Source organism: Larimichthys crocea, chromosome XXIII, assembly GCF_000972845.2.
Source record: "Larimichthys crocea isolate SSNF chromosome XXIII, L_crocea_2.0, whole genome shotgun sequence".
In the NCBI taxonomy this organism is placed as follows: domain Eukaryota; kingdom Metazoa; phylum Chordata; class Actinopteri; family Sciaenidae; genus Larimichthys; species Larimichthys crocea.
The window spans coordinates 14,373,686-14,387,920 of record NC_040033.1 but is presented as its reverse complement, the minus strand read 5'-3'; the positions used below and the strand labels follow the sequence as shown (position 1 = coordinate 14,387,920).

Below are 14,235 nucleotides of genomic sequence, written 5' to 3'. Positions count from 1 at the left end.
TGTGTGTGTGTCTACATTTATCATTGACGGGGTGGGACGTGTAAGTGGATAAACAGAATTTGTTGTGTGTATGTGTGTGTGTTTGCATGCACACGCTTTGGTTTGGTGTTGGGATTTTGAGTCCGAGCCTGATGATTACGAGACTAAAAACAGCCGGTAGAAACTTGCGATACTGAGTGAGACAAAGGGAAAGAGAGACAGAACAATCAATAAATATAAGTGTTGCCCTGAGTGTTCAAAACTTCTGTTGAAAAGGAGGTGAAGTTGAGAAAGTGCTTGTACAGATTATGGGTGCCTGTATATGTTGTTGTATTCATAGAGAGGATCATTAATCTACTGAGCCATTCCTTCTCACCCATTCCCTCGATCATTCGCATCAACCAAACACAGGAACAAAGGCAGGAGAACAAACTCATTACACTACTCATGCTACCTTCATGCCTCCATTTCTACTCGATTCCTCCCCCAGATCTTCATCCCTTTTGGTCCATTTTTTTGTTCTCCAGCGCTCCCTCCTCCACCCTCTCCCCTCGGCTAATCTTGCTGACCCGGTTGCCGTAGTGACTAACTGTGGCTCCCCAGTCCCACTAACGCTGCCATCCTCTCTCTGTCCTGTGTGATGTGTGTGTGTGTGTGTGTGTCTCTCTGTGTTTGTATGTACACGATGTGTACATGCGGTTTTTGCGTGGGCATGTGTGCGCGTCTCTGTACTTGTGTGTATGCCAGGCGTGTGAGTTGCTGCAGGCAGAAAGGGGCAGAGTAGAGAGGTTGGCTCAGATTGTGTGTGAGCAGCGCTCCCAGCTGGACAGCTGCCCTGAGGCCACCAAGGAGCCCCTCCAGGAGCAGCTGGCCAGGGTCAGTACACACACACACACACGCTCACACCTCACAAACACATGCACAAGAAGATGTAGTATGTACTTGAGTGTGTAAACTAATGAATTCAGGCAGACAAATTGAAAGTATAAGCAAGAGTCACCAAAACCCCGAAAACATATGTGTGTGCACATAGTGTCAGTACACATGAACACACTAAAGGAGACACAAGGTGCTCATATATTTGGACTTGCATGTGAACATGCACACATTTTTTTTCCTGAGATAACTTGCTCCTCACCCTACCGCCACCTTTTAATCTTTTTCCTGGTTCATGTTCTCTCCTCTGTATGTCTAACCCTTTAAATGACGACTACACATCTCTTTATTTCATCGTAAGGGTTGAGTCTGTTGAGTTTGGCTTTAAGACCTGTTTGGCTATTATAGAAGTACACTGACATTTGGGTATACATTACATTATTCATCCATCCTTTAGCTGTAGTCATGGGTCGCTGGTCTGTCACAGGGCTGATACATAGAGATCCAACAGGCAATTACGAGACACTGCATGGGTTTTCTCTCGGTGCGTCGGTTTTCAACTTTTATGTGAAGAGACAACATTTCTAAATCATTGTTTTTTTGTTTTTTTTGGGGGGGGGTATGCAATGTGTTGCATGTTTCCTCAGATGCTGGTTTATGTTGTGGTGTAATAGTCTGCATGATTGCTCAGTGTTGATGAAACAACAGTGATCTTTGTGTCTGGTTTGCTTGGTCTGTGTCAGTGTATTGTGGGTTGAGAAAGAGCCTTTTGATACATTGCTTGCATATCTCTGAGTTTTTGCAATGTGACTCACATGTCACCACACTGGGAGAAATTATCATTGCAAATTATATGACGCTAAAACTTTCAGACAGTTTTCAAATCTGACCAAGGGTTTAAGGATTTTGTGTCAGTTTGTTAATTTCTGTGAATTGTTTGTTTAATTGAATGAATTCATTTTAATATGTGTCTGAACAATATAAACTCACTTTAATCGACGTATTTGCATGCATTTAACTGCAACACATTCCCTGTGTATGTGATGAGTACGGATTCTTTGTAGTCTTGTATACTGGTATAGTTTACCTTGATGTCTGCATCCTGCATGTTTTCTACTATAAACGTATGTGTAGATACATTTGTCCTGTGTATATGCATTTCTTTGTCCTGCCTGTTTATCTGCGCATTATTTCTTCTTTGTGCCTGTGTCCATGTGTCAGGACTGTGAGGTGCTCGAGACGGAGACAAAGCGTTTTGAGGACCTGGAGTTCCAGCAGCTGGAGCGAGAGAGCAGACAGGACGAGGAGAAAGAGACCCACACACAACAGCTTCTCCGGGACATTGCGGACTACCAGCGCAGCACTGTCACTCGCAAGGTAACAGCTGTATGTTTGTGTGCTTTATGAATCAAACATGGGGAAAAATGTGAACACACACTGTTATGATTTGAGCTCACACCCGTAAAAAATAATCCAATTTTTTGTTTTACCCTAAGGAGCGACTGTTAACACTGAAGAAGCAGGCCACACAGATTACCCAGCAGGCTCAGCGAGAGAAGGAGAGCTTCTTGAAGGAGAGGAGCAACCTCGAAGCGATGCTGCAAAGGGTACGAGGAGCGTGAATAGAAAAATAAACCCAGAGGTCAATCAAAAAGAGGTCAGGTTTGTTTTTGACATTTTTCATTCTGTTTTGTTTTTTTGTCTGTTAGGAAAAAGAAAACCTCACCACGCTGGAAAGAAAATATGCTGACCTTACTGGTGGCCGGGGTTTCACTCTTAGGGAGGTAGGTTTGATTGACAGCTGCCAGGCAACATGACAACAGTCCTCCTCTTTGAACTCCTTAAGACTCTTAAAGTGGGCAGGACCCTCGTCATTTTTAATCGTTGGGGTTTCCTTCTCTGCTTGCTAGGGTACTGCCGCTCTTGCTGATGTGTGTCAGTCTTTTAGCGATCAGTGCCGCGTCACCACCTCTGCCACAATTTCTCCTCCTCCAGTCAACTTGTGTGCCCTCTCCTCCCTCCTTTCCTCTATTTTTCTCAAGAATGCTGAGGTACTTTTGTCTTGGTTTCACTAACATACCCTTTTCAGTTTTCCTCTTTGTTCTTTGACCTAATCATTTTCATCCTTCCTTCCTGTCCTTCGTCCCTCCTCTCCTCTACATTTCTTGTTGCAGTCCGTTAAGAAATTTAGGAATTTGAGACTTTGCTTATTAATTCTGTGCACAGCTTATACTCACATACATTAATACTACCTTGTAAGGATGTTGATTGTCTTGTGTACTCAACTCAATGAATGTTAACAGTGCAGTGTCCGAGAAACTTTAAAGGTGAAGACTTTTTAAGCTTAAAAACTGCTAAAATCACCAGATTCTGCATCATTCTAACAACTAATTCTCAAGTTTGTTATAACATCTTAATATGGCTGACTCACTTCATGCTATGCCTCAACCCTTCTCTCTCCCCCCCATTTCTCCACATGATGCTTTCCAGGGCTATGTCACAGTCAGTGAAATCAATGAGCTATACTCACAGCTTGGGGGGGACCCTAAACCCGCCCCTCACCACACTGTGTCCAATGCCTCTCCTGAGCCCGAGGTAGAGCCCTCCCTTGATGGCGACACTCCTAAAGCACCAGAGGACGAGGTGTGTGCAGTGGTGTAGTGATGTTTACGGGCTTGCGTGTGTAGTTTAGCACGCAGACGTAGATGATTCAAAATGTGCGTTTGTGTGTGTGTGTTTCAGATTGGTGTTATTTTTCCTTAATTTCCCTCCTTTGGAACTTTTTTTTTCCGTTTTCTGACAATGTTCCTTTCTTCTTTCCAAAGCTCTGTCATTCTTCCTCACCTGCTGACTGTCACTCCTCTTCCTCCTCTTCTTCCTCCTCCCATCTAAATCCCCGCCCCCTGCCCAAAACACCCTCTGTGCATTGGCCAGAGAACATGGTGTCATACCGAGACCCCTCTCCCCTCCCTGACTCTCCCCCACCTCCCCTACCTGTCAAAAAACACCATCACCGACACAGGCAGGTAAAGTGTGTGTGCGCATGTGTAGAAACCAGATGCACATTTTACAGAATTGTTTTTATTGACTGATGTTTATTTTAATCAATAATATATGAATAAATGAGCATTTATTCATGGGACTGATCAATCTAAATGAAAGGGCAAATGAATCAATATAGATTAAAGAACTGTGGTATGCATTGTTGTCTGCCACAGTGTCTTTGATGAAGTTTTATGATGAATAATGGATTAATTAACCTTGCTCATCCCTTCCCTCTGGTTAACTGTGTGTTTGATCAGCATTTCCGTTTGCTGGAAGAGAGAAAGAGGTCTGAGAAAGAAGGCGGCTCCCATCTAAGTGACACTTTACCCAGGAAGAAAACCACACCCACCATGACCCCCCAGTTCATGTGTGCAACACTTGGACGCAGCTTCCCTAATAAGGTATACACACATGTAGATGGCCATGTACTGTATGTATAATGACCACAAATCAAATTTGAATTGCACTGTAAAATATTATAAATATTATATATATATATTATATATATATACTGTATATGTTGTGTAATTTTCAAGATTCAAGTCAGATTTTCTTACTGCTAAATAACTAAAACATGTAAATAAAGAGATTTGGTTTCTTCTTGGTTGTTTACAGTCCCATCAGCCCCTGGTACAGAGCACAAGTTGTGGCAGCATTCTTCCAAGAATCTTCTCCTTATCCAACAAGGACACTGACTCTCGACGTTTGCATAAAGGTACAAACAAACACACTTGTCGCTGGGTCGTAACACCTTATATGGTCGATCCGTGTTAGAGATTTTGTGTATGGGTGTACCTCATTGTGTTTTGTTGGATCACATTTGTTTATCTGGCAGTGGAGATAATGCAGGAATGTAAGTAGAGGAGGGCTGCTCCATCAAATGGTGTAGACTATTGTATATGTGTGTGTTTGTTTGTGTGACTGTTCATCAGAAGTGCACGTCTGAATATGAAGAAGTTGAAAATTGGCACGTTAGTTGGTGAAAGTGTTACAAAAAAGTTGCTTAGAAGTAAAACATTTTTAGGATGTTGACTCCTTACCACAAACATCAACCAAGCCACTCCCCATCATTAAGACAATCTGCTGCTCACTCACCACAGACTATAATCCTTTTGCCCTCTGTTTGGATGTTTGCTGACATACGGTTCTTAAACGCAGATCTAGCTGCTGAAAGATGAAGGATGGTCTGTTACCTCACGGATGCAGTTCTTTTTTAACATGTTGATGCATATATTTTCTAGTGTTTTAGATTGAAAATGTGCAGAATAATCTAAGACTGTAATCAGTTTTCCTCTTTCATAGATTACTAAACATTTATATGGCAGATATAAAAGAAAATAAAAAGAAAAAAATAGTATTCTAGCCATAGACCATTAGTATTAGTTTTGTGTTACTGCTGTTTTTCCGGACACTTGCACAAGTATCTGGCTCCCTCAGTCCCTTTGGTCCCTTGATCTAGCTCATCAGATGGGTGGGTCTGCTGCATGGGGCAGATGGTATCAGGGATTTTTTTTTTGGAGTGTTTCTTCCTGTACCCAGAGGCTGAATTAGTCTCTCTTTTAAGTATCTGCACCACAATTTTGTTAACAGTCCTCTCCCTACTTTTGAGGACATCTTTTGACTGCCGAAACTACTTTTAGGACTTATTTTGCAGACCTTTTTTTTTGTTTGTCTGTTTGCGAGCCCTGTTATTTGGACACCTTTTTTTAGCAAGACTAGTCACATTTGTGGATTTATTTTTCACTGAAAGTATAGGAGTGTTTCACAGTGGCGGGGCTTTGTGATCCAACACCTGTACCACCTGGGCAAACTGTTGTCCCTGATGGAGTGACACAGACAGGTACCACACAAGTGTGCGTGCGTGCATGAGAAGAATAAGTAATGTTTGTCACTACTGAAAATGTTTGCTTTTTCTGTGTGTGTGTGTGTTTTCAGGTCAGCCCGGGTCCCGAGCAGCTTCTCAGACCAACGTCTACCTCGATGCCTTTGGGTACCGTGACCAGGCCTTTGACACAATGAGTGTGGATAGCACCGACTCCATTGAAACCAGCATCTCTGCTTGCTCGCCTGACAACGTCTCCAGGTAAACATCACCAGTGTGCGCTGTTACTTCATGTACATGTCAGTGACATGTGTTTTAAAATTTGCATATGTATGTAATGATGAACATCACTCCTTTAGAACAAGTAAAATAGGAGCGAGAATACTGACAGGCCAAGAAAAAGAAAGAAAAAGAGACAGAAGTTGAAACATGACAAGACAGACAGTTGAAAACTCAAACACACAAATGTCTCTTTGTGTTTATAATTTGAAACATTGACTGTATGAAGGGAATGTGGAGGTTACAGAGAGAGTAGAAAGTGAGTTAATGTAAAAAGTCTGTGCAGAGGTTTCCCGCCTTTCATGGTCCCTCCTTGGAGAATAAGATGTGTAGAGCTGTGTATGTTATATGAGTTAAGGGGGGGGCTCTTGATTAGTGTTCTAAGGATCAGGTTACGGAAGGTGTGTGTGTGTGTGTGTGCGTGTGCGTGTGTGTGTGTGTGTGTGTGTGTGTTCACAGTCAACCCCCTCAGGTTCAGATGAACTGGGCTAACCAGCATTTGTGGACTGTGGAGGTACATATGGGGATCCGGACTAAAACCATGTGTGCATACTTTCCCTCTCCCCCTTTTTTTACAGTGGTTGCATCTGTCTTTTGTCTCCCCTCCTCTTGTTTCTCTGAATGGTATGGTCTTGTTTCTGCAGATAGATTTTGCACAGAACTAAACCATTTGCAGATTGACCTCTCTGCAGTGCAAGTTTTCCTGGAAACAGGCTCTGTGATCCTCAGTATGGATCCAGTTGGATTGTGTTTTCCTGGCTCACATGTGACATGGAACCTGGATCTGTGCTGAATAAATAGGACAGATTTTTAATTTATTTATTTTTGTCATCTGATGAGCGATGTGTCCTGTTTTCTGGAGATATAAGTGTTGGAGTAAGATAAATAAATTTCCTTTCAAGTAATCTCCATACTTGAACAAATAGATGTGAACTGGGTTGGTCTACAATGACTATGAGTGCGATTCCCTCTCATCGATTGAGGTAAGAGAATGGCAAGGGGGAAGGATGGATATTATAGTGAGGTTGGAGCTAAGCTGAATTATTGTTTGTGTAAGTGTGATGAAGTACTAGACTAAAATACTGCATATAATGCAGTGGCATAACATATTGTTGATTTTTATCTGTGTCTGCTGTTTGTCTGAGGTTTTTATAGTGTAAGTGAATCATAATGAAGCAAAAGTGACTGATACACAGTGTTCTTCCCATCCAGGCATCAGTAGTTTCTAAATTTTTGGTGGAATATAGAGCAAGAGCAGTGGAGATAAACATGAAACCAGCAAATGATTTTGAAAAAGTACCAGAGAGCGGGAAAGCATTTTCTTTTCCCTGCTTTCTCTTGTTTCTTCATCTTTTTTATTCCCTCCCTCCCCGTTCTTTTTTTCTCTTTTCAATTACTCTGGGTACCCTACTCCTCTCTCTCACCCTCCCTCCCTCCCTCCCTCCCTGATTTGTTTAGACTGACGTGTCTAATGTATACCATTCATCTTAACAATGTTGTGACATCATCACAGATCAACAGTGGGTATCCATTTCCTCCTGGCGACGGATAAGAGAGATTTTTTTTTGTGTGTGTTTGCATGTCAGCGGGAAAGCGAGGGAGAGAAAAACTCAGCAAGAGAATGAGAGAAATAAGAGAAAAATACTGTTGACATGACAAATATATACACACACACATTCCCCCTGTGATGACAATCAAGCATGCATAACATGTGTAACCATCTGCAGTCTGGGAGACCTGCTAGACTGTTCTAAACTGGGGACAGGCAGTGACACCGCAGAGTCATAAAGTCTTATGGAGAGACAGAGGGAGGAAAGAGAGATGGTCTGATTCCTAGATAGGCTTCCTTTCCTCTTGCATTTCCTCTTCAGCACACACACACATGCTTAAACAGTGTATAATCAGGAGTATTCTCAGGAGAGTGAATGCTTTAAACCGTGACTGTGTGCATGTGCTCTCTGTGTGTACATGAATTATCGCATGGTTTAATGGTTCGCGATTAGTCTTGAGTTAAGACTATATACTCCACCATCTTAGCAATACCTTTAATACAAAACTAAGTATATCTGTACATCCACTTCTGTGGCACTGACCTGCAGATTTTCCTAAAATATAACACCTGGAAAAAACACACGGAAAAGCCCAAATGGATTGAGTTTGTCACGCTTGGTGAGGTTTAATTGATTAACTTGGCAGCTGCTTGGTTTCATTACATTTTCAGTGAATCGCAGGTTCAGACACGCGACAGTTGATTCAGTGTTTGTTTTCCCATGACTGTCTGCCAAGTGGTTCATTGAACAGGAAAGTTGTTTTTGCTGTTTTTCTCTGATGTGTGTGTGTTGCATTGTGTTTTTGTGTGGTGCAGTGCCAGTACTTCAAATATGGCCAAGTTAGAGGAGATGGAGCGTCTGCTGAGAGAAGCCCAGGCAGAGAAGAGAAGCCTCCTCGAACACAAGGTCCTTACGAGATAAAATCATAATCACAATTTCATCTTTCTGTTTTCACTGTTTTACAGTTTAATAGTAAAGACAGGCCACATCTATAAAAGCATAAATTATGTCGTGATTACTTTACTTGGTAAAATTGGCATTTTAATTAAACATATTAACTTCCACATTTTTTCTGTGTGTCTTTGTGTGTTTGCAAACTTCATAACCACTGAAATGATTCCTCAGGAGCGTGAGATGGACATGCGAAAGCAGGCGCTGGAGGAGGAGCGGAGAAGACGGGAAGACCTGGAGAAAAGGTTACAAGAGGAAACGAGCAGACGGCAAAAACTCATCGACCGTGAGGTGAAAATGCGAGAAAAACAGCGAGCACAGGTAGGAAAGCTTTCTCACTTTCTCTTGACAATAAGAGAACTTTACTGTAGTGTAATTGAACTTGATTTCACCTTTTATAGAGAATGAACCTCCTACTTTTTGTCAAAGCATTCCATATTGTTCCCTGTTGCTAACGTTTGTACATTTCATGCATACTCTCTTTCTGCATGGTTTCAATCATGTCTGTGCTGACAGTTCTCAGTATAACCTTCATCCATCATCTTTTCTTCTCTTGCCTGCACCATTAACTCTTGGCAGCAAAAGAAAGAATCTTTAATCTATCTTAACATGTGATATACATCTGCATGATTATATAAACAGAAAAAGAAATAATAAATAAATCCCCTCTCCTTTTCAATGAACCCGTTACGCTCTTTTTTTTTTTCTCTCCAGTCCCGACCACTGACACGGTACCTGCCTGTTCGTAAGGACGATTTTGACCTGCGGGCTCACATTGAGTCGGCAGGCCACAGCGCCGACACATGCTTCCACTTGTCCATCTCTGAAAAAACCTGCCGCGGCTATTTGGTTAAAATGGGAGGAAAAATTAAAACCTGGAAGAAACGCTGGTTCGTCTTTGACCGTAACCGACGCACGCTCTCCTACTATGCAGGTAGGGCAGAAGAAGTCACATAATACAGCATACAGCATCCACAAAATATGAATCAATAAATAAGAGAGAACATGTTTACATGCATTTGTATTTATAACTACTGTCATGTTTTGCAGATAAGCATGAAGCCAAACTGAAAGGAGTCATCTACTTCCAAGCTATTGAAGAAGTGTATTATGATCACTTGAAGAATGCACATAAGGTATGTGTTTACGTGTGTCTGTGTTGCTACTGTGATAAGTAAATGAGTCCTGTCTTGAAATTTATGATTTATTACCTTTTAAATTATTGTAATATCATGATTCGTAAATCATTTTTTCCCTGTCTTCTTCCTCCACGCTGTCTCTCCTTCAGAGCCCAAACCCCTCCCTGACCTTCAGTGTGAAGACTCATGACAGAGTCTACTACATGGTTGCTCCCTCTCCTGAAGCCATGAGGATCTGGATGGATGTGATCGTCACAGGCGCAGAGGGATACACCCAGTTCATGGTGTAGTGAAGGGGCAGGATTTGCCAACGTCCTTCAACTTTTTATGGCTTTTAAGACTACGTCCTCTCTTTACTCGTTGGACTTTTTTTAAGCATCTGGACGGATTTTCTTGTCATCTATGCTGAAGATCGAGCGCAGTTTACGTTGTGTTCTGTAGCCACAGCAGCCTTGAGTTAAGAAACTGTTTTAACATTTTATCCGCCTCTTTTGCAAGATGGGCAGCGTGTACAATCATAATGTGGAGCATTCGTGTGAAACTATCGGCAGGTACAAGATAATAATTTTAACACAGATTTCTAAGGAATCTGGTTCAGTCCCAGAGAAGTAATGAATTTTAAGAGATCTGAAGTGTGCTGTGCTAGGCACCACTGTGCCTTGGAGTGCTCAAGTATAAAAAGATTATAAAAAGATAAACCTGCCTTCACTTTCATATGAGCTTATTACAAGGAGCAGACAGAATTTTTCATGTGTAGAAACCTTTACCAGTTCTACTCTATATGATGTCATTATCAACATCTCATCATAACATCAACTAAAACACATAGCAGTAGTTATTAGTAGTCTGGTTTAGAATTGCTGAGTGCCAGACAAAGCCTAAACAATTTTAACATTATTATAAATTAAGTTTTTGCAATGGCTTTAATCAATCTTGAGTTTTGTGTCTTTCAATCGTTTTTAGACCATTTCCAATTTTTTGTTATTTTGATTTTCATTTCATGGATCATTACTGTGGCATTCTCAGGTCTTAACTACATAAGATACATGCATCATGTGTGAGTTTATACACATGTGCTAAAGAAGTGCCTGTTGTGTGTGCATACTCTATGCACACATGTATTTACTGTGAGCTGCTAATGTAGCTCTGAGGTGCTATTCTTACATAGTGGAGGCACACCCCTCATGTAATACATTTTAAAATGGGCCGTAATTATACACTACACATGGTGATTATCATGTCATTTTTTTAAAATGGGTTACTGTTCTGGGTTTACAATAGTGTCGCCACAGACTCAGAAATGAGGCTCAAACAACTTTTAAAACATAAAGTGTCAAGTAACTTGTTATTTCCAATATAAGGAGTTAAATAGGAATAATGAATAATGATGAGGAATAATGACTAAAGGCACAATATCGTGATATTTGTACATTTTGTAGTTAGTTTAAAAATGGTTATGACGGTTATGGTCCATTATAAATCAAGACTCCTGTTTGTGCCTTCTTTTTTTTTTAATCATATTTTGTGTGACAGTATTTTGACATGCATATTATCTATATTTTAAGGAGCTATATACAAAATGCCAAACTGCCTGTCTGTGGTGATAAAACACATAAATGTGTAAATATGGTCCTGAGTGGTTTTGTGAGAAAGCGGCCTTGTAGGATTAACTTGTGTTTTAAGGAGTGGAGAGGAAAAAGAATCTATGGTACACACACTATCTAAGAGGCCTTTAGTCATCAAACCTGACTGGTTATTGTGGTGCTTTGGTCCACTAGCTTTCATTGCATTTCTTTTATTACCACTAATTCAATGTTAAACCATCACTAAAGCTGCTTTTCATACTTCAGTCCACTGATCAGTGCATTTATCATCGTTTTGCCTCTTGGCATTGCTTTTTTATTTTGTTGTATTGACCAAAGTCCATGTTTATGTGGTATAATGTATATGTGGTTTAACTGCTTTGACTTCTCTTTGTTCACTACGTCTGTTTTTACATGACAAGCCCATGGTTCTTTTCCACCAACAAGGAGCTGTTACAGTGGAAGCCTCCATGAGCTTAACTTTTATTTGAATAATTCATTTTTTATGTTGATCCTACTGTATTTATGCCATTACCAATGCATGTATCTCAATTTTCTATTTCCATATGAATAATAAAAATGATATATTTTACCTTTTACAATGTGCATATTTTGTCATTTTCTTTTTAGAGCACGCTTCCTTTAAAAAAAATAAACTACAGTGCCACTGTTTCAAGTTACACAGTCCACAAGCCTAAGCTCTACCACATGAAGGTGGTTGTTATAGTTTAACTATTGTGTCAAATGTGGCAACTTTCTTGAGTAACAAAGATTCAAAAGAACTTCAATTAAAGAACAGGCAACATTAACAGATCCCGTTAAAGTGTGTCAGTGTCAGTGTGTCCCATGTTATTGTGTCACCACAATAAATAACATGGGACACAGAAGAAGGAAACAAAAAGTATGTTTTCTCTATGAATGATCATCGTAATAATGCAGTTTTGACAGTTATTTTTTGACAGTGTGAGACCTGACAAGTGTAGTGATAAAGTAAATAAAACCATAGGGTGGTAAACCGTAGCCTAGTTTTTTTCTTTACCTTGTTTCCACTCATTGATCGATCCAGTTGATATGAAAATGAATGAAATTACTCTCATCATTTCAAAGAGGAGGACAAACTACGCCCCTGAATGTAACAGATTAACAACTATAATCTATTCATTAACCATGTCTGGCGTCATCAAGGAAGAGAAATATACTATCCAACCAGTTGGATGATCTTGTGTGTGTGTATATATATATATATATATTCGTAATTGAATATTACTTGTTTTACTTATATTGGATTATTGTAAATAAAAATAATTTCCTCCTGGGATTATTAAAGTATTTCTGATTCGGATTCTGAACATATGGAGGGAGCACCGCTATGTGGCAGAAGTCGGTACTGTCAGATACACCACACATTGCTCCATATGCAAACTAATGCATAGACACGATGAAGGGAAATCATCTTAAGCGTAAAACACGTGTTATTTCTTCTAGAATTGGGCTGGTGACAGGAGGGGAGGCCTGTTGCCTCCTGTAGTTAGACCAGGGCCTCCGTAGAGAGTGTCGTGTGGCCATCGCTCCCTGGACAGGAGGGTCTCGCCGAGCGGGCGAGCTAAGTGCACTTTAACATTTTTATATGTATTTGTCATTTAGTGTTTGTGTATATAGGTCGGCCTATTTTTTTATATCTTATATCCGGTGGTAGGGTTTCCGGGGGGGAAGTGAGTGAGTTGTCACTGAGTTACATTAGAGGCGAACCTGCTGTTGTGACCCTCCAGAAAGAAGCCTGTGCCCCCGACCGGCATCTCCCCGTCAGATTGGAGCCCCCACATGTTTTATGAACTTTGCTAATTATTAATAAAGGCTGTTATTTACTGTAAATCATCCTGTGTGTGTGTTTGTTCGGAGGTTCTGACGTCATCAGCTTTTATAGCTAAAGGTAAAACCCACATTTATTACAGTAGTTTGGATAACGAAAACGCTTAGTGTGAGACATTTTGTTGCCACACAGCACAAATGCCGATAAATATTTACAGAGCCTGGTCTGTAATATCTAACGTGAATTTTAAACATAAATGCTAATGTCACATTCGCATTTTCTTACAAAGTTCACAGCGATTCCTAGGACTGGATTACCTTCCAGAGGCTTACTGGAGAAACGAAGTGACGAAATGTTGGCTGGAGCACTTTAGTGATAAAGATTCTTGATAATAATAATAATAATAATAATAATAATAATAATAATTTTCATGGCATCAGTAACCGATGGCTTCCTTTACAGGTGACTTAAACCAAAGAAATGAAGTGTATGTAACTGTGAGCCTCGCTGGACTCGAACTCGCGACCAGCGGATCTCTAGCGCTGTGCGCATGCGTACATGATATTGTTCAAGGTTGCTTTGGGCGCCAACCGTTCGACCACTTGGGCGCATGACGTCACTAAGAGCATACGACAGTTGGTATGGCAGACGTTGGTCCGATCAGAACAGTGGGATGTTTCTCGGTGAATGTTGTTCTTCAAAGCGTTAAAGCGAGTTTTCTATGAAAGTCACAAAAGGCCCTGTTATACAAAAAGGTAGCCGGTCACAGCACTGGCCGTAGTCCCACAGCTCATGAGTCCACAGATGCTCAGTGGAGCACTGTGTTTCTAGCGGGTGTTGAGTGCGCATGCGTGCATGTGTGGAATTGTGCCTGTCTGTGGGTTGCTACGGCAGCAGCGCATAACCGACTACCAATATAAGGTAGAGCTCCGGTCGGCTTTTATAGGTCTCTGATGCGCACTCGTTCTCGCTCACGGTGCAGGTCAATTTGTCTGTCTGTAACCACGTTGACACGCTCACACCCGTTAAGTCCACTCACTAGAAACACTTTTCAGGTTTTAAGATGCCTTCCTTTTTGAATTAAATCTTTTTAAATTTTAAAACGTGTCAAATTGCCCCGTGGAATCATGGGTAATCTTCTAATGCGCATGCGCCCGGTCTGTTCCGCTCTCTCTTCACCCCGAAAGTGAATCCGGGCTAC

At 41.0% G+C, this 14,235-nt stretch overlaps 1 protein-coding gene across 5 annotated transcripts in view; it reads left to right on the top strand.

Annotated features, from left to right (window-relative positions):
• The window catches only part of phldb2b (pleckstrin homology-like domain, family B, member 2b), a 37,703-nt gene extending 26,077 nt beyond the window's left edge, over positions 1 to 11,626 (top strand). For 2 of the 5 annotated variants that reach the window (XM_027274146.1, XM_027274149.1), the window contains 13 exons: positions 727 to 855; positions 2,077 to 2,232; positions 2,352 to 2,462; positions 2,565 to 2,639; positions 3,346 to 3,498; positions 4,158 to 4,301; positions 4,516 to 4,615; positions 5,836 to 5,983; positions 8,367 to 8,457; positions 8,677 to 8,823; positions 9,217 to 9,436; positions 9,553 to 9,638; positions 9,791 to 11,626. In XM_027274146.1, the coding sequence (XP_027129947.1) occupies positions 727 to 855; positions 2,077 to 2,232; positions 2,352 to 2,462; positions 2,565 to 2,639; positions 3,346 to 3,498; positions 4,158 to 4,301; positions 4,516 to 4,615; positions 5,836 to 5,983; positions 8,367 to 8,457; positions 8,677 to 8,823; positions 9,217 to 9,436; positions 9,553 to 9,638; positions 9,791 to 9,931 (1,701 nt within the window). In that variant the 3' untranslated portion in view covers positions 9,932 to 11,626. The other 3 variants (XM_027274147.1, XM_027274148.1, XM_027274150.1) reach the window with 3 other exon arrangements.
• Positions 11,627 to 14,235: the final 2,609 nt, after the last annotated feature.